This window comes from Armigeres subalbatus, chromosome 1 (genome assembly GCF_024139115.2).
Source record: "Armigeres subalbatus isolate Guangzhou_Male chromosome 1, GZ_Asu_2, whole genome shotgun sequence".
Lineage (NCBI taxonomy): Eukaryota > Metazoa > Arthropoda > Insecta > Diptera > Culicidae > Armigeres > Armigeres subalbatus.
Genome location: NC_085139.1, coordinates 96,900,927 through 96,928,778, shown reverse-complemented (window position 1 = coordinate 96,928,778; position 27,852 = coordinate 96,900,927). Strand labels below are relative to the sequence as shown.

The following is a 27,852-nucleotide window of genomic DNA, read 5'->3' as shown; positions in this document are numbered from 1 at the left end:
AGAGATCAAATCCCTATACGGTATTGCAATTCATAAGAAGTGTAGTACCGAACTGGGATAATGCTGTTAGTCATTCGATGACGATCTCTAATAATAATAGTGATACGTCATTATGACTCAGCTTAAAAAAAGGGGAATGTATCATAATAGATCAACAAACTGGTCGCAGTGATGAAGATACCCAACAAGGAATAAAAAAGGGGAAATAAACCTACCTTTTCAAATGTCATAAGGCAAGCAGTGCTCGTATTAACCTTGTGTAGTCATAAATATGGAGAAAATCACAAATTGGCTTGTTTCAGATGAAATATCTCTATCTGATCACATGCACGTACTATTTGTATATGAGGCTGGAAATCAACTCACAGAAACCAGAAGAGACTACAAGGAAACTATCTGGGGAATTTGTATCTCAAATTGCGGAATAAAACGGTAGCGGGCACTTCGTTGAGTTCAAATTTTTTATTTATACTCACGTATGCTGCTGGTAAAAATTTCTCTTCTTCAGGCTTCGGAATTCTCACTCATATGAATAAAAACGATTAATCCATTACTTTTTCATGGTCCCCTGTGAGGAAGTATTCTCACACAACATTTTTATCCGGATAGAATGGCGGGTGATAAATTCGTGAGCGCCGGCTCGCCGGATAATTTAATTTTAATTTACAAATTTTCCTTCTCGTCGCCTCACCAGATAAATTTTACAAGCATATTTACAAAAATTTAGGACCGCAACGGGATTCGAACCCAAAACAATTTTAAAATATTTAGAGCGCCCACTATAACCACGCCACCACATGAAGCGATGGGAAAAACTGCTGTATTGAACCTTCTGCTTATCGTGGCGCATCGTCAGATTCAATCAGCTTGGAGAGGCAAAGTAAGCAGCATTTGATTTTCGCGAAACATGGGAAGAAGGATAACAATTTTTCGCACTATCGCTTGTGCCGGAGTTTATCGCACTGTAATTTATCCGTATAAAATGCATGGTGGAGTGATCAGTTGTCGCGTGAGTGAGTGAGAAATCCGAACCCTGCTCTTCTTAAAATGAGGTATGGTCCATATCCCAACGGAAAATAACGGTGACTTGCTGATTCAGGTAGTAAGTCTGCTTCCGGTTTTGATTTGTTAACTGAACACTTACATCACATGATTGATGCAATGCTCAAAGTAAATAAAAAAACTGAAGCAGGTTGGAAAAAAGTGCGCAAAAAAAATTATTGGAGGTTTTAATGGATCAAAATTTTTGTTTTCAAGTTTGAAAATTATGAATTGGAATGCCCGCTCTTTAAAGAGCAAGGAAAAAAAATTATTCAACTTTTTAACAGTTCATAATGTGCATATTGCCATTATAACTGAAACAAATGTAAAACCTGAACTCTCAATCGAAAAATATTCAAATTATTTGACCTGTGGTGGGGTTGCCATTGTCATTCATAGACGTATCAAACATAAGTTGTTTTCTTCGTTTAAAACCGTAATTTTTGAAACTTTGAATGTTTCCGTTGAAACAAATTTTGGACAATATTACTTCATTGTTGCTTGCTTGCCTTTTCAATGCAATGGGCAGCAAAAGAATTTGTTGAGAGATAAACTTTAAATTCTAACTCGCAACAAATCCAGCGTAATTTCAGCGTAAAACTTGCTCAGCAGTCAGAGAGTGCCTACAATTTTGGCCTAGGTCTCACTATTGAGGATCAGGTCACGCAAATGTTTGAAGACATTTACAATCAAGAGAATTTTTTCCGACCCTTCGTTGGGAACTAATTTTGATGATGTTGGATCTGAGTCCTTTATCCTATTTGGTTAATCTCTTTAACAAATGTTTCAAACTGGCAAACTTTCCAGATAAATGGAAAAACGCCAGTTGTTCTAATTTTGAAGCCTGACAAAAGTCCAATAAGGCTTGTAGTTATCGCATAATAAGTTTGCTTTCTTTAATATTTAATTGTATGGATTTTTCGGTTTTATATTCACTTCCGAACACGTCCTATTTGGTTTACAGACTGATTTATATTTTATTCTCATCAAACAGACATTGGCTTTGCTCTTCGAGTCGAAGCGATATTCGAACTTGCGTTACAGCAAAAGGTGTTCTGACCTTTTCAATAGAATGGTGGTTCATTATTTTTTGCTGATGAGCAACAAGTATGAAGTACATTCGAGTTGTTCTTCTTGATATAGAGAATGTTTGGCATGAAGGTTTGATTATTAAATTTTAAAAATTTTAATTTTTCTCTGTATATCATTGAACTGATCCAACATTATTTATCAGATTGCTTACTGCAGGTAAACTATCATATTTCGATATCTGATAGATTACCTGTAAGAGCTGGTATTCTGCTGACCTTTCAGAGTATTCTACTGTTTATAACCCGATGTGGTTAGAAGCAATTCCCGTAATACGGTAGATCACTTTTACGTAGTGTGTTACGGTGTAAAATCTACCAAACAGAGCGCTAGCTTAATCCATTTTTTTCGAGCTAGGGTAATAAGTTGTGGTAATTAAGAATTCATCGTATTTAGTCCTCGCTACCAACAGCTGTGTTTTTGAAGTATAACAACATTAACTTTACTCTGCAGCGGAAGTAACTTTCCAAGCAATAAGTTAAAAAACCTCAGTGTCCATCGTCCTAGGCTGAACTGATAGCTAGAAAAAAAATCGAGTTAGGGGTTCAAATACGTACTAACCCTTCATGAACTGGTGAACAATGGTAGTGAGAGGAACACACGAAAATTCTTGTTACTGAACAAATTATTTAGCTAGAAATGGTTTTGTAGTTAGAGATAAATCCCGGGTATGCAGCTTTACTGGTGATATTCTAGAAGCAAGGCAATAATGTGGCTAGGGCTCCGATGCATTGACAAATAACAGTATTACTGTTCTGTTTTCTCAAGAAAAGATTGATAAGGGGCGCGCCTTCAATGAGATTATTCTCTGTGAAGGGTCTAAATAGCGGGACCTTGTCATGATACTCTTGAAAAAACAAAACAAAAACTGTATAGAAACCGATACTGCATTGCTTCTCAATCGTAATGAAGTAATTCTACATGCACTTATACACTAAGGATACATAACTGGTGGCACACCCGAACAGAAAAAAAGGGTCAATATGCGTAACGAAATATATATTTGCTCCTTTTAGAAATGCAAAAAGCTTTGAGTTAAATTGGATATGAATTGAATGCATGTTCCATTCCAAGCCATCCAAGGATTCCAAGGATTTGAGTTCAGGCCAAGGTTAATACGCGTAATCAAAAATCTATTTGTACAATTTAGAAATAAAATATGCTTTTTATGATCATTTGAATCAAAAATAGGTGTTTAATGATTATTCAATATGGTTCTATGGATCAAATGATCTATTTTTGGAAAGATTCAATAATATATAATAGTTCAAGAAAATGTTAGATGGAATGGATTTTTTAGGGCGTATCCAATTTGGTTCTATTGATTGCAAAGGGCTTCTGAACAGATAAAAGCCCTAAGGAATTTCTGAATGAACTGAAATGGAACAATTGATGACCGCTCATCCAATTGAATTCTATGGATCACAAACAGCATGAACTATTGGACAAGGGTAACAGCTCTCAAGCTGTTCAAAAACTATAATTCAGAAAATTCTTGGATTGAACTATGATGCAACAATTGTTGAAGATATATCTATTGTTTTTCTATGGATCAAAAGGGCATCAATCATTTTTTTAAATTTATTAGGGGACTTTGGCTATGCGTGTAGATCTTAAGTCATGTGATCCAGGGAATTATTGTATGAATTGAAACGGAACATTTGCTGAAGGGTTATCCAATTTGGCTCTGAGAATGAAAAAGGGCATAAACCTTTCTTCAAAGAGACCAATGACCTTTGGTTACGCGTGTTGAACTTAAGGCTCATACTCCAGGGAATTCCTGGATGGTCTGCAATAAAACAGTTGTTGATGGCGTATCCTATTCGCTTTCATGGATCAAATATCATGAACCATTTTTTATAAGAATTATCAGCCCTTTTGATAATGCGTGTAGACTTTAAGGCCAAAATTCCAGGCAGTTCTTGAATGATCTGAAGCGGAACAGTTAATAAAGGTGTATCCAATTTGATTCCATGGATTAGAAAGGTCATGATCAATTTTTAAAAAGAGATAACAGTCCTTTGGTTACGCGTGTAGAGCTCGAAGCCCAAACTCCAGGGAATTCTTGGATGACCTGTAATGAAACAGCTATTCAAGGCGTGTCCAATTTGGTTCAATGAATAAAATAGGGCAGAAACCATTTGTTTAAAGAAATATCATCCCTTCGGATACGCGTGTAGACCTCCAGGCTAATACTCCAGGAAGTTTTTGGATGGCCTGAAACGGAACAATTACTCGAAGCGTCTCCAGTTTATTCTACTGATTAGAATGGACATGATCCATTTTCAAAAAAGAGATATTAGCGCTTCGGTTATGCATATAGACCTTAAGGCCTATACTGCTGCCATACGCATATTTGTTCCATGTTTGCTGGGATTCCTATGTACATGGGACTGGCAGTATACTCCAGGGACAAAATTTTATTATTTATTGTTTTTGGTGTGTATGTTATTGTCCAAAGATGGTCTAGTAGCCTAGAACTTTGTAATAAATCTTAAATCTTCTTCTTCTATATACATAAAAATGAATTTCTGTCTGTCTGAACCTTATAGACTCGGAAACTACTAAACCGATCGACGCCAAAATGTGTATGCAAAAGTTTTTGAGATGGTTCGAGACCCCTCCCCCTTTGGAAAGCGGAGGCTTCCATACAAATGGAACAACAAGTTCTGCATAGCTCGAGAACTAATAAGAGAATTAATCAATTTTAGGCGAAACGAAGTTCGTCGGGCCTGCTAGTATCACAATAAAGAGAGTAAATCCAGAGCAAAGTTAATACAGCACATCGAGATAGAGAGATATCGAAAAAGGGAGTTCTACGAGATGTAGAAAGCAAAAATGTGTGTGAATTGAAGAAAAATCTCCTGAATGGAAGAGAACGTGCCTTTTTTGCTGATGTTCTGATAAGATAAGAATAAGATGGAAATTTTTCAGGATTATCCAAACACTTCTTTATATTTTGCGCGCAAGTTTTCGGCCTTCAGAGGTCTTAGGTACCGTTTTTTCTGACATAAAAATAAAACCAAAGTCGATAAACTTTTAAAGAATTACATTTTCTTTACAATTTAGAGCACAAAATAGTTGATCTATAAAATTAACTACTAAACAACTAAACTTTGTACATGGTCGATTTCAACGTGTGATGTTTTTAAAATATAGATTTCTAGATAATCCTAATATTGAAAAATACACATTTCTGTTGATGGGGACCTTCCTTGGCCGTACGGTAATATGCGCGGCAAAAAGGCAAGACCATGCTGAAAGTGACTGGGTTCGATTCCCGGTCCGGTCCCGGAAATTTTAGGATTAGAAATTTGCTCGACTTCCCTGGACATATCGACTCCAACATTTCAAAATGGCAACACTGCTTTTGTAACCAAGAGCTTCTCACGTCGCTGGTGGGGTAATTTGAGCCCGGCTACGCCATCCAGCACCACTAATGGAAGCAGCGAATCCTCTTCTATTCAAGGAAGAGCGCTGTTTCGCCCTTTTGAAATGTTGGTGCCGATATAATAGATAAGTATCATCGTGTTAGTGCTGAATGAACCCTCAGCTCAGCTGCTAAGCAAAAATATCCTAATAAGGAATGTAATGTCAATAATAAAAAGGAAACATTTCTGTTCAATCAGAGAAGTCCTTTGTTGCTTAGTGGCGAAATACGCGTCGTGAGTTTGAGTCTTACCGAAGGATAGTGATTGCCTGCACATCGAGTTAGCAAACATTGTAAACATATCTGTTCCCATTCGTTGACGAAATTTATTTGTCCTGTTTCACTATAGCATACAGCTCCACTGGTATGCTAGATATCACATTCATTCCCGTTTTTTTCTACAGAAACCCCTCCATCAAAAGTCAATCCCCAGTATACATCGGAAGATAATGCAAATCCGGCAACAGATGAGTGTGCTCAAGATCCTCAAGAACCTACGAACCTCCGCCCCCATACTATCGGAACATGGAACGTGATGGGGGGTGCTACAGAACGTGTTGATCGATTCCTTCACTCACAGGAGGTTGACGTGGCGTGTCTCCAGGAAACGCAAATACCAACGAACACTTTCAGAACCGAGCACTATATCTGGTTCAACGTTCATAAAATTGGGGCATCAATCGGCACAAAAGGTGGAACTGCAATCGCTGTTTGTAACGATCTGGCAGAACAGTGCAAATTCAAGCAGTGGTCTGATAATATTTGCTGGGTGAAAGTGCCAATTTATGGGAAATTGGTAATAGTGATATCGGTCTATGCCCATACTGCGGGAGTCGATGGACTACTTCCCGATCCTGAGTTTAAATCATTAAGCACAATCTTGAGTGGCTTAGGTGCACGGAGTCGTGCAAACCTTATTATAATGGGGGATTTTCAAGCGCAGATCGGCTTCCAGGATATGCCCTCCAGATTGCAAAGCTTCATCGGCAATCATCTCTATCATCCGTTCAGCAACGCGAATGGAGAGGGCCTCAAGCTTATTTTGCAGGAGTTTGATTTGCGACTGTGTAGCTCCTTTGGACCATGTGAAAGTGTTACATGCACGTGGCAAAAAGGCGACCAACAGGCACAGGTTTAACAGATTGAATCGATCTTTTGAATTACTGATCGATCCTTAAACATAAATTTACTTCCAGACTAGCCACATCATTATGCCCATTATTGATCGTTTCCTGCGTCCCAAGTGCCGCTGTGTAGATTGCGATCCTAGGCTGTCTGAGCATCGAATGCTGTTGTTGACAGTTCGGCATCGTATCCTTAACGATAACAGTGTAAAGAAAGCTCCCGTTGCGAAGAAAAGGACCGCATCAGGTAAATCCCGTTGGTTTTTCGGGTATCATGGATTGTGTCAATGATTCGGAGTGTGCACTTCTCTTGCTCAGTAACAAAGCGGTGGAATAAGAGTGATTTGCGACATGTTTTGCGAAGTTGTCGCTGTAACAGCCATCTAACAAATACCAGGTCGCCAATTGGCAAACGTGTGTGGGAAAAATGCTTCGGATGTTGTGTCTCGAAAAAGCTGGAGATCAAATCCATCACTTGTTTTAATATTGTGGAACCGCTGATTTTGATTATTTATGTTGATATTCTTTTCGCCGTTTTAACGATTGAAATGACAAAATCTACAGCAGAAAAAATTTACTGTGACAACTTTTTCTGCTGTCGATGAGAGAAATTGAAAAGCGATTTTGACGTTGGTTAAGTTAGATATCAACAGCAAACTGATATCAAAATAATTAATCAATCATGGAGACCAAAGTTATGGAAAAAAATGATTCCAATTTGATGTCGATATCAAGATATGTTTTCTATTTGGCCTCATGTTGACAGCATGATGAGACTGATGTCAACATGTCAGACTTTGGTCGGATTACCTAATGGTAAACATATTAAGACGTGATTACATATCGACAGCTTTTTCGGAGTGCGATTTTTCCGTTTTATATTAGAAGGTATCGCCATCGGTACCCCACAAAACTCACTCATCTGGACCTGAGAAAGAGATTATCAGGTGCTGACCATATACCACGTGACCAGGTTTTGATCAGTTTTCAATACTCCTCTCCCCCAGCGTGGACAATTGCTCATATAAATTTTCAAAAATTTGTATGAACCGGGGACATTCGCCATACCCTTCCCCTCAGCCTTTAATTGTCCACGTGGTATATGGACAGTCCCTGACAGCACTACTCTACGTCGTGGGCGCACATCATTTAAATAATACATAATGCAATTCGCCATAACGAGTTTGATGGCTAAGGGTCTGTCAAAGTGCTATTTTTTATTTGACATAATGTGAACCCTTGACTCGATGCTTCAGTAGCGTGTTTTCAACGTCGCACAATCGGCGCAGCCACGCTGAGGCCCATCATGCAGCAATGAAAAGACGCCACGTGGATATCGAACCTAAGGCTATTTGGCATGAACATAATCTTGATGAACATAATAATGAACATAATCTTTGGAACATGGTGTTAAGCTACGAAGGGGCCGTTTGGCATAATGACCAAAATAGAAGAAGATAATTATTTCTTTGTTTAAAAGCAGTTTTCTTTTCAAAAGTAAAGCAAATGAATATACCTATGATTCCTTTAAAAGCACACTTTTGTGCGTAATATGGCGTAAATTTTAAAAGTTTGTATTTGATAAGTCCTCCTTTAACCTTCTTAGTGCATTGGGCTCCATTTCGACCTAAGCACACCCAAAACAATATTATAACTTTGTGACGCAGCGGGATAAAAATCTGAAAAATTCAGATTTTTCCTAACTTTGGTAATTGGGATTATCATAGAAAATCAGCTTCCAGCGACCTCTAGGAGAGGCGCCACAAAAAAATTGACAAATTGTGCATATTTTGACACAAGATTTCATCACGATGCTGAAAACTCAAATTTGAACCGATTTTCGATTTCTTGGCACCAAACGAAAGCCAAGGGGATTTATAAAAATTGACCTCTCTAGTCCCCAGGGAACCTGAACCAAAATCAAAGTTTGCAGTTCTATTTGCTATCATATATACATATATGGGTCATTTTAATTATTGAATGGTCATCGGAAAGCCCCTGGGAGATCCGGAAAGTCCGTAAAAGTGGCCAATTCCAAAAGTTCATCCTAGAGCAGCGGTTCTCAACCTGGGGTACGTGTACCCTTGTACCTTTGCTGGCCCTCGAGGGTACCCCGGACAAAAAGCGTAAAATTAAAATTTATCGATTGAGTTTTGATAATTGTGTATTTTTTTCTAAAACTTTGTATTGTATACATAACTAGGCAAACCTTCCCGATCTTGCTCGGGTTGTTTTTTCGACCTGTCAATCATGTAGTCGATTGCAGCGTCGCATTCTAGATCGATTTCGATTCGAGCTTAATGGTTTCCTACAGAATTTACGAGTATTAGTATTTTGCAATTGTTAAACTTTCCCAGCAATATGTTCTATCTTTTTATATACATAAACACAGCTGATCCCAAAACGAATAGGTTAGTGAAGAAAACTCGAATATCAGTCCACGCGTTCGTGGGTTATATTGCCTCAGAGGGAATGTTAACTCATTTTTATATACAGAGAAGAAGAAGAGAAAGAAGATAGATAGATATTAGGGTGCCAATGAAAACGACATTTTCGAATTTCTAAAACATTGACATTGCTCACAAGTTTCATTACTCCAGAATATGACCCCATGCAATTTGACCTCAATCGGACTTGATTTAAGGGTTCCTTAATTTCATCAAATTTTTGAAATTTTGACCCAGGAAAAAAAAATGAAGGGAGGGGGGGGGTGGTAAGGGTAGCGGAAATGTCGAAAATCGAATTTTGTTTTTGATGCCAAATGACTCAAAAGGCCCTCCTTAGCCGTGCGGTAAGACGCGCGGCTAAAAAGCAAGATCATGCTGAAGTGGCTGGGTTCGATTCTCGGTGCCGGTCTAGGCCATTTTCGGATTGGAAATTGACTCGACTTCCCTGGGCATAAAAAAGTATCATCGTTTTAGCCTCATGGTGTACGGATGCAAAATGGTAACATTTTTGGAACTTAGAAATTTGTTCAGATGATAAAAAAAATTTTATCGAATTTTAACACAAACGTTTTCGTAGCTAAAATATCCCCTATGCAAAATTTGAGCTAAATCGGAAAAGATTTAGGGTTGTTCAAAATGAATCAAAACTTTTTTTATCCATTCTAGGTTTTCCCATTACCAGTATTTATTTGAACTTTAGAAGTGAAAGCAGTCATATTGTATATTATTATTAATTTTTATAAAATGGAGGATATTCTGTTTGTTGAGAAATATTTGCCATTGTTTCGCAAGTCAAGCATAATTTTCATAACGACGTATGTAACAATTATGATGATTCGAGAAATCCTTTGCAGCACAACTTTTTCTAAAACTGTTTAAAAACTAAATATTTTTTCAATGTTTTTTCCGCTGGCATGCATCAATACATGGCACTTAATAAGCGTGCTGCACGTCATAGCTCAGCTAATTCAAATTCCCTGTGAAAAACGATAAAATTATACATACACCGGTATGCTGTACATACGTCGCTGTACATTAGTCGGTTTTCCTTAGCGCACGATTGACGCAACTGCATTTTTGTTTTGTTTTGCTTTTGTGTTACATAGGTCGCTCTTAGTTCCCATATGTTAAAGCGACGTAAGTAACAGTGAGACTTCAAAAATCGAAAATTCTACATACGTCGATTCGCAAAAAGATTAAATTAAAGAATTTTAAGATCTAACATCAGTAAAATCGATGCGTATTATATAAAGTCGCGTGTGATTGTCATGTTGTATTAAAAACCTCGTTTTGTTTACTTTTGTTACATACGTCCTTATGAAAAATTATGCTTGAAGTCATCTAATTTGCCGTCGTATGGTGAAGTTCTTCGTAAGTTCATGTTTCATTAGCTAGCTGAGAAACAAACTGCTAAACAAAGTGCGCAAATAACAACAGAAGCGTTGGTAGCTGTATGGAAAGGGAAACAAATTAAATAAAAGTTCCAAAAATGTTCTAAGAGAAGAAATCGATTTCATCATTTTTTTCTTAAACACCATCAGATCTCGACGTTTCATGCATTTTCGACTTTTCCTATGGCCCCTTTGGGAAAATTTTCATTTGTAAAATTTCAAAACTTTGATGAATTTTAGGCACCCCTAAATCAAGTCCGATTGAGGTCATATTTTGCATGGGGTCTGTTGCGCACACCCTAAGCGTGACACAGCACCTACATCGAAGCAGGGTTAATTAGGCTTTCAGCGATCGTGTACGTATACGCACGTTTCACTCACACTTTTACTCGGTTTGTTTGCAACCACGAGCAGCTGTCACGGCAAAATCAAATGGGATTGTTTGCAACCACGAACCTGCGTTCGTGTTGGTGAGAAATGTCGGCGAGACCCTAATTGACATACCTACAGTGACAATTTGCACTCAACGGCCTGAAGTTGACTGCGATTTGTTTTGATGGGAGCTGTCAACAGTAAAAGTTTTGTATACCAAATGGCTATTGTATAGAGCATTGTAAAATTGACTAGTAATTTGTTATTCGTACCTATAAATTGTTAAATTATTCTACTTAAAACTAAGTTGATACGGTAAGCTAGCAAAACACAAATAATTGGAACTTAAAAACTAAAATAAATACTATATACAGGGATGAACAAGTGAGTCAGTAAGCTGGTCCCACATGCTAAGGATCCAGCCAGTGATACCGCGTGATATTAATGGTAACTAGGTCTAATTAGTACGAAAAGATAACTAAAACTAATACGTGTACTTAAAATTAAAGACTTGTTCGCATAAACGGTTGTCGCTGGTAGATACATCCATACAAACCCACGGAAACCTACAAACGTGAGTTGTTATATTTCTAACCTAAATGTAAAACTAAATAGAAAAAAAATGTATTTACAGAAAAATTTAATCGCGGTGCTAAATCGCGCAAATAAAGCCAGATTGAAATTTTGGAAATTGTTTCCTTGTTGCATCTGCAACAATCTTAAATTTTTCGTTTCTGGATCTACCTACGATGGCCAATAGAAGGAACCCAAGGCGGAATCGGGCGCTGGAAGAAAGCCTACAACAGTCGTGCCTGCTGTGTAATCTTCCAGACTGCAACGAGATGGTGTGCTGTGACCGATGTAATCAGTGGTTTCACTTCGACTGTGTCGGAGTTAATGAAGACGTGGCTAATGTGTCCTGGAGCTGCCCGGATTGCTTGCCAGCGCCAGCTACAAATCCGGCTCCACAACTGCCACTATCATCAATACCACCGACAGCAAATACAGGTGAGCCAATTACACGATCGTCCCTGCCACCACCACAAACGCCGATGCCCCCGCCAAGAGCCTCAATAGTGCCAACCCCTCGTCCACGAACATCATTACACGACGCTCCCCCACCCACACCTCTTCCGCGTATTTCACGTGCACATGGTTCGTGTCCACCCGTTGTAGAACGCACGCTTGCAGAAGTGGAGGTTATTAACAGACTGCCAGCGGACCGTCGTATCCAGTTCCTGGAGCAGCAGGAAGCCATCGAGCAGCGATACTTGCTGCGTAGGTTTCAGCTGTTATTGGAGTCGCCAATCAACGATAATCCCGTGAATGAACAAGAATGCAGGACTACTAGGACAAACCAGGCCACCGTGGTGCCACCAGTGTATCATTCATCTCCAGTGTGTCACAATCAGTTGCCTCCACGTTCCACTCTTGAGAACAGGAACATATCACCGTTTGTTCCAATCTCGCGGCCAATTTCGAATTTCCCTCCTGTGGATCATAATCGACCGAACGTTTCGATGTTTCCTCCGCCGCTTGGCAATCTGCAATCGAACTCTCCATCTTTCCGCCCACCACCAGACATACATCGTCCTGTAGCTTCTTCATTCGTTCCACGTCAACGCGGTTATTATTCGCATGCTTCTGCATTTTCCCATCCTCATGGCAATCAGCATCAGCAAACTTCCACATTTGTCCCACTCACTGGTAATTTACAACCAATCGGTCCGGAGTACTATCCGTCAGCTTTCCACAACGATCCTACTGCAACAGGAGGAGCGACGCTGCTCAACAAAAGCCAAATTGCCGCTCGCCATGCAGTACCGAAGGAGCTACCAGTATTTACCGGTGAACCGGAGGAGTGGCCTCTGTTTTTCGCTTCCTTCGAAAACTCGACGCATCTTTGCGGGTTTACACCTGAAGAGAATATGGTTCGACTGCAGAAGTGTTTACGAGGTAAGGCGTTAGAATCAGTGAGATGTCAGCTGTTGCACCCTAGCAACTTGGAGCAAGTGCTTGGTACACTCAAGATGCTGTTTGGTCGCCCGGAAATCGTTGTACATTCGCTTCTACAGAAAATCAACAATCTACCGGCCCCGAAGGCGGACCGCCTTGGGACACTCGTCGACTTTGCTCTCGCTGTACGCAATATGGTGGCGACAGTGAAGGCCTGCGAACTAGAGGAGCACTTATGCAACCTCACCCTTCTGCATAGTTTGACCGAACGGCTTCCTCCGATGATCAGATTAAACTGGGCGACACATCGACAATCTCTTCGTGTCGTAACGTTGTCCGAATTCAGTGATTGGTTGTATAAGTTAGCAGAGGCAGCGAGTGCAGTGACCATGCCACAGTTTTCTACCGCCATAGACAGCAAATCTCGCCGAGGTAGGAAGGATGATGGATTCTTGAACGCGCACACTGAAGTAATTCCAAAAGCGAGGCAGTTGGAAACAAACAACGGTTGTCTCGTCTGCCAGGGACGCTGCGTAGCTGTGGAGAAGTGCAAGCGGTTCATTTCGTTCGGTCTCTCCGCTCGCTGGGACACACTTCGTGAGCACAAACTGTGCCGCAGTTGTCTGAACAATCATCGTGGTCCGTGCAAGTCTGCGAAGCCATGTGGGAGAAACGGATGTCAATACAAACATCATCGGCTATTGCACAACGATGGGAAGGACAAACGGGGGGGATCCCCTGGTTCAAGCAACAGCGTTCCCCAACAAGCCGTCGTCGAAAGGTCATCGGATGTCGAGTCGTGCAATACGCATCGAGGAGGAGGAAAGGCCGTTCTATTCCAGTATGTTCCAGTAGTTCTCTATAACAACGGTATCGAGCTCCGCACTCACGCATTTCTAGACAGTGGATCATCATTAACACTGATGGAGGACAGTTTGGCGATGGAGTTAAACCTGAATGGCGAGACGTACCTCTTGTGTCTGTGATGAACTGTGGACCAAGATAGCCTCGCTCAACATCTCTGGCACACATAGGGGAAGCAGTCTGCATAATTTGAAGGAGGTCTACACGGTGAAAGAGTTAAAGTTTCCTTCTCGATCTCTACCGGATGGTAATCTATATGCAAAGTACGCGCATCAGGAATCATTGCCGCTGGAATCCTACAGCAACGTTCAACTAAGAATAATAATCGGTGTTAGCAACGCAAGAGTGATGCACGCTTTGGACAGCCGTGAAGGGAACCCAGACGAACCGGTGGCGATTAAGACTCGTCTTGGTTGGACTGTCTATGGCACTTGCCCATCGGCGAGTGTATCAGCTGACAGTACCGCTCCACTTAGCTTCCATATCTGCTCACATTCCCATGGACCAGATGAAACCCTACACGAAACGGTTAAGAACTATTTCGCACTCGACAGTTTGGGGATCAGAGCTCCGCAGAACAATCTACTTTCCAAGGAAGACGACAGAGCACTATCAATACTGCGCGATATCACCACTTTCCAGAATGGGCGCTATCAAGTTGGTCTACTATGGAAGTTTGACGATGTGCGTCTGCCAAACAATCGATCCATGGCGTTGAGACGTCACTACTGTTTGACGAAGCGGATGGAACGAGAACCACAGTTAGCTGCAACATTGAGAGCGAAAATGACGGACTACGTCAGCAAAGACTATATCCGTAAGCTGACACCAGAGGAGTGTCGAGTAACTGGAGGTCGCACCTGGTACTTACCGATTTTCCCGGTATTTAACCCCAACAAGCCGGGGAAAGTTCGAATTGTCTTCGATGCAGCTGCAACTTTCGGAAATGTCTCCCTCAACTCCGTACTGTTAAAAGGGCCAGATCAGCTAAACGCTCTGCCACCAGTCCTGTACAAGTTCAGAGAGCGACGAATTGGCCTAGGAGGTGATGTCGCAGAGATGTTCCATCAGATGCGGATGCGACCTGAAGATGAACATAGTCAGCGGATCCTGTGGTGTGCCAGCGAAGATACGATGGAACCAAGCGACTACGTGATGCAAGTAGTCACGTTTGGTGCTACCTGCTCGCCCAGCACAGCGTTGCACGTCCTCAATAAGAATGCGTCCCGATTCGAGAACAGATATCCCACTGCTGTCGATACTATCCGTCGTCGTCATTATGTCGACGATATGTTGACTAGCGTTGACACAGTGGAAGAAGCAGTCAAACTAGCAAATGATGTTTGCTACATCCACCGCAAGGGAGGATTCCACATGAGGAACTGGGTATCGAATTCATCAGCTGTACTCAAGGCCCTCGGAGAAAATCCGAAGTCCGAGAAGTCCATGGAGATGAATGCAGAGCTCGCTATGGAAAAAGTTCTTGGTATGTGGTGGAGTACCACGACAGATGTCTTCCGCTACAAACTCTGTACGGATCGCAACAGAGATCTACTGTCTGGCGCCAAACACCCTACTAAAAGGGATGTATTACGCACGCTAATGGCGATTTATGATCCTTTAGGGCTCATTGCGCACTACCTGATGTACCTTAAGTTACTGCTTCAGGAGATCTGGCGGGCTCAAACTGGATGGGATGAGACCATCGGCCAGAAACATCTGGAGAAATGGTTGACTTGGTTGCGCATACTGCCTGAGCTGGAATCCGTCCGCATACCACGGTGTTACTTTCTCCACAATGCAAGGATTGACGAAGCTACAGTGGAGCTCCATACTTTCGTGGATGCCAGCGAAAGTGGCTTCGCTGCCGTGTCATTTTTCCGCTTCGAAATAGATGATAACATCGAGTGTGCTCTTGTTGGAAGCAAGACGAGAGTGGCACCTATCAAGTTCGTTTCCATACCTCGCTTGGAGTTACAAGCAGCAGTTGTTGGCGCGCGTTTGGCTCGTAGCATTGTAGAAGGGCACTCCATCAATATCGCTCACCGCTACTTTTGGACGGATGCCCGGGACGTTATGTGCTGGCTGCAGTCCGATCACCGCCGATATTCCCAGTTTGTGGCCTTTCGTGTTGGCGAAATACTTGAGACGACCGACATCACCGAGTGGAGATGGCTGGGCACTAAGCACAACGTCGCTGATGATGGAACCAAGTGGAAGTTCAAACCAGACCTCAAACCAACAAGTCGTTGGTTCGTAGGACCTCCGTTCCTATGGAAGCCGAAAAGTGAGTGGCCAGTGTCGTCCCTACAGGGTGAGGAGACCTATAATGAGATTCGAGCTAATCTGCTGCATCACATCGAAAACAAACCCCAAGCTATTCTTCTGCCGGAAAACTACTCTTCTTGGCAACACTTGCGGCGTGTGACAGCATTCGTCAAGCGTTTCATCGAAAACATAAAGCGAAAGAAAAACAGGCAACCAGCAGAAATCGGTCCGCTCACAAGTGAGGAACTTTCAACAGCAGAGGTGTTTCAGTTTCAGCGAGCCCAAGAAGATGCGTACGGCGAAGAGTTAGCAGTAATAACAGATAGCCGCCGTCTGAAGAAGAAGAACCGCTTGTACAAAGTGAACCCTTTTATCGACGATCGTGGCGTGATGCGAATTCACAGTCGTCTTGGCGAATGTGACTTTGTAGACGAGAGTGATAAATACCCAATCGTGCTCCCGCGAGACCATCCAACTACACGTCTCATCGTCTCTAATGTTCATCAGCGTTACCATCACCAATGTCACGAAACCTGTGTGAACGAAGTTCGTAAACAGTTCTATATTCCTCGAGTGCGCAGAGTTTGCGACCAAGTGCGTCGTGAATGTCAGTCGTGTTTGATCACCAGTGCGAGACCAGAACCACCAGCGATGGGACCTCTTCCGAAGGCGCGAGTTGCAGCTTTTATACGTCCATTCTCATACGTGGGTGTGGACTTCTTCGGCCCGTTTCTCGTCCTTATCGGTCGCCGACATGAGAAGCGCTGGGGACTGATCGTTACATGCCTAACAACTCGGGCCATACATCTCGAACTTGCCGCTTCGCTGAGCACCAGTTCGTGCATCATGGCTCTTAGGAACTGCTTCGCACGTCGTGGGACTCCCGTGGAAATTCGAAGCGATCGAGGGACAAATTTTGTTGGCGCAGAGAAGGAGCTGAAGGCTGCGTTGGCGGGGCTAGACCTGGATATGCTGACGACTGAATTCACCACTCCGGCAACATCGTGGCGTTTCAACCCTCCAGCGTCACCTCACATGGGTGGCTCCTGGGAACGTCTCATCCAATCGGTAAAGAAGATTTTAGCTGCAGTTAAACCCCAGAGAGTGCCTACAGAAGAAGTGTTGAGAAGCTACCTAATCCAGGCAGAGAATATCGTCAATAGCCGCCCACTGACACACGTACCTGTAGATGACGTGTCGTCACCAGCGTTGACCCCCAACCACTTTCTGTTAGGATCTTCGAACGGGTCCAAACCTCTTGTTCCGTATACTGATTGTCCGCTGACACTTCAACAATCCTGGAAGGCGTCGGAAGCTTTGGCAAATTGGTTTTGGCGGCGATGGGTAACAGAGTATTTACCCACGATAACCCGGCGCACCAAGTGGTTCTATCCTGTCAAGCCGATTGTGGTTGGCGACATTGTCGTTGTGGTGGATCCTCAGTTGGCTCGGAACTGTTGGCCGAGAGGACGGGTGCTCTCAGTCAAGAACTCGTCAGATGGACAAGTACGTTCGGCGGTCGTACAGACAGCTACAGGCATCTACGAAAGGCCAGCAGTTAAACTTGCGGTGTTGGATGTAGGCGCAAACCGGAGTGAGCTGGGCCAGGGCCCAACTACTGGGGGGACTGTTGCGCACACCCTAAGCGTGACACAGCACCTACATCGAAGCAGGGTTAATTGACATACCTACAGTGACAATTTGCACTCAACGGCCTGAAGTTGACTGCGATTTGTTTTGATGGGAGCTGTCAACAGTAAAAGTTTTGTATACCAAATGGCTATTGTATAGAGCATTGTAAAATTGACTAGTAATTTGTTATTCGTACCTATAAATTGTTAAATTATTCTACTTAAAACTAAGTTGATACGGTAAGCTAGCAAAACACAAATAATTGGAACTTAAAACTAAAATAAATACTATATACAGGGATGAACAAGTGAGTCAGTAAGCTGGTCCCACATGCTAAGGATCCAGCCAGTGATACCGCGTGATATTAATGGTAACTAGGTCTAATTAGTACGAAAAGATAACTAAAACTAATACGTGTACTTAAAATTAAAGACTTGTTCGCATAAACGGTTGTCGCTGGTAGATACATCCATACAAACCCACGGAAACCTACAAACGTGAGTTGTTATATTCTAACCTAAATGTAAAACTAAATAAAAAAAATGTATTTACAGAAAAATTTAATCGCGGTGCTAAATCGCGCAAATAAAGCCAGATTGAAATTTTTGAAATTGTTTCCTTGTTGCATCCGCAACAGGGTCTTATTTTGGGTAATGAAACTTGACCTTTCCGTCAAAATTTTTTATTCGCCTAATCGATTCTTTATTTTATTCAAGTTCACCTTCTCTAAAAACGCTTATTTTTGTACGCCTTCAAATAAAATTAAAAGCAAAAATAAAAAAAGTGCTGTTTTTCAAGATTGGTCTGACATTTGTTCAATTTTGAACGAACATCGGCCCGGTTCACACGTGCAGCACTTTTTTCGGCTTTTTGCTTTCGATTTTTGAAAAAGTTAAAGGTCTAAAAAATAAGGGTTCTATAGGAAAGCTGGCCTTAAATAAGCTAAAGAATCGATTGAGATAATAAAACGAGATGCAATTTTTGACGGGAAAGGTAAAATTGACATTCAAGAAGTATGTCTCGTATATCGTTGAGAAAGCTTCAAAGACGCTAGGATTTATTTTCAGAACAGCGAAAATTTTTACGGATGTATTTTGCCTGAAGTCTCCGTATTGTGCCCTCGTTTGCTCTACACTGGAATATTATGCAGCAGTTTAGAGCCCGGCCTACAACAATGGCTCTGAAAGATTAGAATCCGTCCAGCGCCGATTCCTTCGTTTCGCGCTTCGGAAGAGTCTCTTATTTCTCGTGCATACATGGATGAGACACTGTGCCATGAGCTACAAAAGCTCTGGCGTAACTTAGGCGACGTTTTTATTGGATGAAAATTTCCCGCCCAAGCTGTTTTACGGTTTGCCATGGCAAACAGCGCATGAACTAATCGCATTGAAATGTCCCAATGCGACTCACCAATGTTTATGTGAGGTACACAAGCTTCATGAGACTCACGTGCGCTAAATTTTATGTGCGCGTAGCAGTCGTTGCTCAATCTCATCCTTTTTGTACGCGTGCATGATGTCTGGTCGAAACTTTTCGTCATTCTTTTCTGACAGGAGTCCGTGATACTATGAAGATTAGTGTAGATTATTGATTGTTATTTTTGTTCTATTTTTATTTTGTTTTACTTTTATTTGCTGGCCTGATTTGTATCTTTATTTTTGTTTTATATTATTACTAACATCACTGGGGCTACTTCAAGCCTGTTGATGGATAAAAATAAATATAAAGAGGCTCGGAAACCTCCTCTTGAGAGACTCGGAAGCTTCCTTCCCAGAGGCTCGGAAACATCCTTTCAAAAGCCTCGGAAGCCTCCTTTCAAGAGGCTCGGTAGCCTCCTGTCAAGAGGATTGGAAGCCTTTTCTCAACTGACTTAGTAAGCCTCGGAAACCTCCTTTCGAAAGACTCCTTTAAGAGGCTCGAAAACCTCCTTTTATGATGCTCGGAAGGCTCTTTTAAGAAACTCGGAATCTTCCATTATTCAAGAGGCTCGGGAGCCATTTTTCAAGAGACTCGGAAGCCTCCTTTCAAAGGCCTCGAAAGCTTCGTTTCATGAGGCTTGGAAGCCTCCTTTCAAGATGATCTGAGCAGCCTTCTTTCTAGAGGCTCGGAAGTCTCCTTTTATGAGGCTCGGAAGCCTTTTTTCAAGAAACTCGAAAGCCTCTTTTCATGAGGCCTCCTTTCAAGCAACTCGAAATCTTCCTTTCAAGATGCGAGAAATCCTCCTTTTCAAGAAGCTTACAAGCCCAATTTCATAAGGCTCGGAAATCTTCCTTACAAGACTCGAAAACATCCTTAATAAGCTCGGAAGCCTTTTTAAAGAAATTCGGAAACTTCCTTTCGGTAGCCTCCTGTCAAGAGGATCGGAAGCCTTTTCCCAATAGAGTCTGAAAATTCCTTTCAAGAGGCTCGGGAGCCTCTTTCCATGAGGCCTCCTTTTAAGAAGCTCGAAAATTTCCTTTTAAGACGCGCGAAAGCCTCCTTTTCAAGAAACTCGCAAGCCTAATTTCAAGAGGCTCGCTAATCTCCCTTTAAGAGTCTCGAAAACCACATTTCATGAAGCTCGGAAGACTCTTTTAAGAAACTCGGAATCTCGAAATTGTGTAAAATGGATATAGGGTAGAGAACCATTTAGTCAGCAACGTTCATTACTCGAGCCCATTACAACCGAATTAGAGTAGAGTGGGGCAAGAGTACGCACTTAGTTTTCAATCGAACATGTGGCCCTTATGAAGCCAGCTTCTGCATATCAAATCAGTGTCGATGATTCATATACTCTTCCTTTATGTTACCCAGTGGAAAAAATATTGAATTGATTGAGATTCGTTTTAGTAGAACCCTTATTGCAAGACAAGTGAAAAACGCACTCTTACCCCACCGGTGGGGTAAAAGTGCGCATCGGGTGGGGTAAGAGTACGCATTTATCCAATCATGTGCTTTAAGTATATATTAACACAAATAAGAATTAATAACATTTAATTGATGTTTAATGAGCATATATTAGGGAATGTTTAAAGATTACGTAACTCTTAAAGGGGGAGGGGGTCCTAAAAATGTGCACTTTTATACGAAAAACTATTGTTTTTATATATAAAAAAAACTACAGAGGTAAAAATATGTATCAGGTTTTGCGTGGCGTATACAAAGGCATTTTCCTTAAAGAAAGTATACCAATCACGTAACGTAAAATTTGGCTATTTCATCACCCCTCCCCTCCTATCTTACACTATTTGTATGAATCCTCTAAAAATTATATGGATCGTCACACATCTCACAACCCCTCCCAGCTAAACGTTGCGTAATTTATGAATGTTTCTTTTGATTAAATTAAATTATCATTTAGATGAAATTGTGTTTTCGTACTATGTTTAGGTGTGCAACAAGTCCTAATACAATTTCATTATTTCGCTTCAGTGCTTTGTTCGCTAAGTCCTTTCTAACACCAAATTACTTTAACTTATCATAAAAACTTGTGATAATTTCAAATTCTGTCCCTTTTTCTTAGTTGAGGATCTTTACGCTTTGAAAGAAGTCTTATTTCGGCCGGAGATACGGGTTTGACATCATAACTTGAAGATTCATATGCGTACTCTTGCCCCACCGGTTCCTGCGTACTTTTACCCCACAGTCCAAAAAATATTCAAGTGATGGTTTTGACTTCTTGGAAAACCAACCGGATTGGTGTTCTGTACCATAAAGTACACTATATAATAGGTTATCGAAATGGTATAATGTTCACCTGATGGAACGTATATATGGTAATGAAATACTAGTTGCGGAACTACATTTTTTTAGCAAAATGACCAAAAGTTATCTAACTCCATATCTCCCTTGTTGTTTATTCAAATCGTTTACAATTACACATGATAATAGTTGGCCAGAATACCTGTCAAACTGATGCGGTGCTGCTAGTTTATCTTTTTTTATTACTTCAAAAAATCGAAAACGTACTCTTACCCCACGCGCACTCTTGCCCCACTCTACTCTACTTGTTTTTTAGTACATGGTTAGTTTCTGTCGACATCTAGTGATGTACAAACAATCAAGCCATTTGGTTGTAAAGCGGTCGAGTTATTAACGTTGCGGACGGGAATAGGGGGTGCTGTCCAAATGGTTCCGCTCCCTATGTAGTTTCTCAAACAAACGAAAATATTTTCATACATTCCTAAACCAATTTTTTTTTTCGTAATTTTTGCCAGAATACGTATTTTTGGACGATGATTCAGAATTTATAAAAATCTCATTTTGTCCAAAAATGTTACATATGCAGTTTCTCAAACAAACGGGTCAATTTGATTTGATGTTTTGATAAGAAAATTATTTTGAGCTTTTTAGTGGAATGTTTTCACCTGTCATAAGACGAGTTTAAACAATCCCATTGAATTCCACCACTTAATTGTATCGTGACAGATACGTATTTCGACCTCAACAGTAAGGCCGTCTTCAGTGTCTTGTACTTGACTCGACGAGTACTTGGCCGTCGAGTCAAGTACAAGACACTGAAGACGGCCTTACTGTTGAGGTCGAAATACGTATCTGTTAGGATACAATTAAGTGGTGGAATTCAATGGGATTGTTCAAACTCGTCTTATGACAGGTTGATTTGATGCTCATGATAGAATTAGAGGCAAAAAGACAGATTTGATAGTTCCGTTTATGCGGCGTACACACGGTCAAGCAGTTTGACCAACATTGACTCCAACCCTCGTTTAGTCAAGCATCGACTTTGTTCTACAAATCGCGGCACGAACATTCAATTTATTCGACCAACAATAGTGTTGTCCAATGAGCAGCTTGAAGTAGCTCGAAGTTGTTTCCGTCCTGCTCGTTCTTTGTTGTCAACAAATGGACATGAGAGGTATGGGAATAACTTCGAGCTGCTCATTGGACAGCACTAATAATGCAGCGTACACACCAGTCAAGCAGTTTGACGAACATTGACTTCGCCCCCAAGAAAACGCTTTGGTTGCTGTTTTGTTTGAACGTGTGTGAAGTTGTTCGAACAACCACAGTTGGCGGCTTGGTTGGAGAAAATTAAAACGGTTTGATTTTGGTTTGAGTTGTCGGGGGTGGAGTCAAGGTTCGCCGAACATGTTTGAGCATTTGTAGTGAAGTTGCACAAACCCCCATATATTTTTTGATGGTTGATGCTCAAGTTGGCGCTTCGGTCGTTCGTGTGTGATATTGTTGGTCAAATAAATTGATTGTTCGTGCCACTGTTGGTTAAAATTGATGGATGTTTGAATAAACAAGAGGTGGAGTCAATGTTGGTCAAACTGCTTGACCGTGTGTACGTTCCATAACACACACGAACGACCGACGCATCAACCATCAAAAAATATATGGGGGTTTATGCGACTTCACTACAAACGCTCAAACATGGTCGGCGAACTTTGACTCCACCCCCGACAGGTTAAACCAAAATCAAACCACTTTGATGTTCTCCAACCGAGCAGCCAACTGACAAATGGTTGTTCGAAAAACTCCACACACTCAAATGAAGCAGCAACCGAAGCATTTTCTTGGGGCGGAGTCAATGTTGGTGCAACGTGTTTGAGTGTGTTTACGCTATATTATGGAACGTATACACGGTCAAGCAGTTTGACCAACATTGACTCCACCTCTCGTTTATTCAAACATCCATCAAGTTTTACGAACAATCAATTTATTCGACCAACAATATTACACATGAGGCGCCAACTGTCAAATGATTGTTCGAACAACTTCACACACGTTCAAACAAAGCAGCAACCGAAGCGTTTTCTTGGGGGCGGAGTCAATGTTCGTCAAACTGCTTGACTGTTGTGTACGTCTAATATATTTATAAGAGAGCGTGAGAGTAAATCGTCGATTTCCCCTCTTGGGAAAAAATATTGCAAAAGGCAGTTTTTTTGAAAACTAAAGCGAAATACAACCAAATGAAGCATTCACCGGATATAATTATGTCTTCGCTATTGGGTGATGTAGTTTTGAAGCAAAAATACGTCCCCCATCCAGCGGGAGACTGCTTTTTCTCCTCGGTGGGTGGTTTTATTACTGGGGGTGGTACGAGCACGTGGCTCTCTCTCCTGGCCAAATCACCACAGGGCCTTATTTTAGGAACCTACAGCTTTCATTTGGTGCCAAGAAATTGATAATCGGTTGAAATTTGAATTTTTGACATCGTGATGAAATCTTGGGTGAAAATGTGCAACTTTTTTTTATGTATTAAGAAAGTTAAAAGTTTTTCGTAACAAGGTTCCCGGAAGAAGATGAAAGAGTAAATGGCTCCTGCAAAAATTCTAATGTACCTGAGTAGTAAACATTCTATAATTATTTTCATGTTCATGCCAAATGGTTCTGATTTTGTTATGATTATTTTTGTACTTTTTGCCTAAAGGCTGGTCTTGTTTGCCCCTGGTTATCAAATTCGGTATGGCATATGGCGTTATTCCATAGTACAGACAAAAGTACAGACTAAAATTCCGCATATCGTTTTGTTCCACACTTGTCCCCCCAACAGCAAGTCTACAACGTCAGGAGAAACCATGGCGAGAAAACAAACCATGGTTTGACGAAGAATGCCAGCAGTTGAGAGAAGCAACAAATTATGCCAGGAGAAAAGCGACACGAGTCCATAGCGAAATCAACCAGCAATTATTTCTGGAAGCAAGATCAGAAATGAATCGTGTTTATCGTGAAAAAAAATTAAGATATGAGGAATCAGGAGAATGTATGAATACGAATTATACAAATCTCGCGCTTAAGACGGGCGTATCTTGCAACTGAATCATCAATCGCGATTGGAACTTTATATCCAATTGAGTTATTAACGAAAAAATAATTGATGAAGTGTAGTTACGCTCTTATAATTTAAGCGCGAGAAACAAATTGTTGTTTACACACAGTTACAGTTTCAAAAAATATATAAATATGAACTTTTTATATCTTTCCAGGTACCTTCCAGGCAACCAGATTCGGAATGAATGATCATAGGAAACAGAACGACGCAGGCAAGAATCAACCTGCAATTGTCATTGACGATGAGGATGATGTGGTCGTCGTGCCATCGAATGAGTCGCCGAACAAGAAAAATCAGAAGGGTAAGAACCAACCGAAGGGTGGGCCAACAAAGAAGCAACCACAAAAACAACACCAGCAAAACAAACAGCACCCACAGCAAGGATCCGGTGGGAATCGCAATCGAAGATCAAATCAATCATTCGGCGATGGACAGCAACAGTTTCATATGGATCAACAACGTTTTCCGGATAATAATCCATGGCAAAACAACCAACAAGACCCGGTGTGGCAGGATCAATTCAATCAACGTCAGCGCAACCAGAATCAGTTCATGCCCAACGACCGCTTCAATCCGAACGGTCCATTTGATCGTTTTGGTAATCAAGAACCCAACATGAACATGAATATGAACCAATTTGAACAGATGATGATGGCGCAACAGTTCGATAACTTTAATTTCGGAAACAATGATAATAACTTCAACCGTGGTAACCCGATGGACACGGATGACCCCCCATTGGAGCGTAATTGGGGCCAACAACAGCATCATATGCAGCAGCAGCAGCATTTCAATCGTTTCAGCCCACCGCGACACCAGTCGCAGTTTAATCGTGGCTTCTCTGACGAACGCGACGACTTTGGCCGAGATTCGCCCGGAATTCCGCCGAACATCCCGGAAGATGAGATTGATAACTATATCGTACAAAAACAGGAAGCGATCAAACGTCGGCTGGAGCAACTGGATAGACAGTTGATCGATTCGGTCGAAACTTCGCGTCATCGTGACTTTGAAAACTCTACCCGGCGTCGCCAGGGCACTGTCTTTAGTGATAACGGTGATGTACATTACGTTCCAAATCCGGCGGCAGTTGCTAGGAACCGTGGTGGCCGTCGCGGTGGAAGGGGCGGCAGAGGCGATCCTGGTGCCAACAATAATCAGGAAGCCAACAGGAACCGCGGTCGGGGTCGTCGAGACCGCGAGGAAAACTTTAGAAACCGAACCAGAGATCCGTTTGCCGATGTGGATATCGTGCCAATCATTCGTATTTCTGAAGATGGATCTCCATCGCCGAAGCGTAGCCGGGAGGACGAGTTTGACACGGCTCAGTTCGATGCTGCTTGGATATAGGTGGCATCCTGTTGAGGGGGCCCTTCATCTCAGACGGTACTCGGAAGAATCGAGTATTGCTTAATTAGATGTGTTTTACGATGAATAACATTGAAATAATATGGCATTAACTGTAAGGCATAATTGACATTCGATATGCATTAATTAAACACAATATTTAATAAATAAACATACCTACTACAAATGAAAAGAATGCTAGTAAATCATAATTGCTCGTGTATTAGTCTTATTTTTGTGAGAAATTTCTATGTAAAACAAATTTGTGCTGGCCATTTCTATTTCCTCATCCTGTGTTAGTGAGTGACCTGATTCACTAATTCATTAATTATATCCATTATTTTTTTCACTGGGTAACATAAAGGAAGAGTATACGAATCGTCGACATTGATTTGATATTCAGAAGCTTGTTTCATAAGGTCCCCATGTTCGATTGAAAACTAAGTGCGTACTCTTGCCCCACTCTACTCTATGGAAAAACGTTTGGCGTACCCATGGGATCTTCACTTTGCCCTGTAATTGCTAACGTGGTTATGGAAAAGCTGGAACAGGAGTGCAGGAACAAACTGGAGGAAGAGCAAATCAGTTTGAGGCTGTATTGAAGGAATGTAGATGACTGCGATTGTACGACATTTCGCGCGGTTAACCATTTCGCGGTGTACCAGTTCGTGGTCTACCACTTCGCGTTCAGTATCATATCGCGGTATAACATTTCGCGGTTTATATTATTTGGCGGTATACCATTCCGCGGTTAGTACTATTTCGCGGTCAATACTAATTCGCAGGTTTAATTTTACTAATGTTACAAGTAGTTCAATAATGTGTTCTTTGGCTTTAAAATTCACCTAATCATTGTGTAAAGCAGACTTGTATAAATTTAAATCCCAACAAAAAAAAATATTTTGTGGCAAAACATATTTGCAAATGCGACTATGTAAAGAAGGCGAAACAGCACACTTCGCCTTATACCGGGCAAATGCAAACATTTAAAGAAAGCAAAACATAACATTTTGCTTTATACCGGGCAAATGCGAAAATTTAAAGAAGGCGAAACAACAGATTTTGCCTTATACCGGGCAAATGCAAATATTTAAAGAAGACAAAACATCACATCTTGCTTTATACCGGGCAAATGCGAACATTTAAAAATGATATTTCGTCTAATACCGGCAAACAGTTAAGGAAGATACATTTTGCCTTGTAGTGTATCTTGATGGCAAAGTTCATACATCTAATTACCATATTTACAATAACTAGTCGACCCGGCAGACGTTGTCCTGCATAGTAGGCGGAAATGCGTGTGTTGTGAACTGCTCATGAGAAATTTCCATACGAATGTTAATTTTAGTTTTTCATCTCTCTTTTTCAATTTTGATTTACTTAACCCTGCCCATGATTTTCATATGAGGAATTATCGTATAAACCGCGAAACAGATTACCGCCAAATGATACAGACCACGAAATGGTTTACCGCGGAATGTTTTACCGCGAAATGTCGGTCAACCGATGACTGTATGTGTGTTGCTAAGTATGAACACATCCAAAAGATTGTGGACACATTCAACAGCTTCCATGATCGACTTCAATTCACTGTTGAAGTAGAAGTCGAAGGAAAAATAAAATTTCTAGACATGATGTTGGAAAGAAAGGAAAACGGCATTTCAACTACCTGGCTACCGAAGCCTGGAAGGTACCTTGACTATACATTCCATAGTCCCTTCCAACACAAGAAAAACACGGCAAACGCTCTCATTGACTGTGCAATTAAACTGACAGGTGTTGAAAAACGTGAAGACGGCCTGAAACAAGCAACACATATCTTGAGAATAAATAATTATCCTTCATTGGTTTATACAGAGGATGAAATCAGAAAGAGTCCACAAGCACTAAAACTCGCTACAATCGAACGACTGTGAACTGTGAAATATGTTTCAGCGCCCTACATACCCTGTCTCAGCGAGAAGTTGCGTAAAATCCTAAGGAAAGATGACATCATCCTTGCTTCAAGACCACAGAACAAAATAAAACACAAACTGTTTAGCAAGATGACACATCTTTCACATTGTAATCATTTTACTTTAATTTTCTGATTCGCCTTCTGCCTACATCTTTT

General features: G+C 41.3%; 1 protein-coding gene across 5 annotated transcripts in view; it reads left to right on the top strand.

Moving 5' to 3' along the window:
* The window catches only part of LOC134203312 (uncharacterized), a 73,163-nt gene extending 47,212 nt beyond the window's left edge, over positions 1-25,951 (top strand). For 3 of the 5 annotated variants that reach the window (XM_062678204.1, XM_062678189.1, XM_062678209.1), the window contains 4 exons: positions 5,965-6,692; positions 6,757-6,931; positions 24,114-24,323; positions 24,547-25,951. In XM_062678204.1, the coding sequence (XP_062534188.1) occupies positions 5,965-6,692; positions 6,757-6,931; positions 24,114-24,323; positions 24,547-25,742 (2,309 nt within the window). In that variant the 3' untranslated portion in view covers positions 25,743-25,951. The remainder of the gene's footprint in view (positions 1-5,964; positions 6,693-6,756; positions 6,932-24,113; positions 24,324-24,546) is intronic. The other 2 variants (XM_062678197.1, XM_062678212.1) reach the window with 2 other exon arrangements.
* Positions 25,952-27,852: the final 1,901 nt, after the last annotated feature.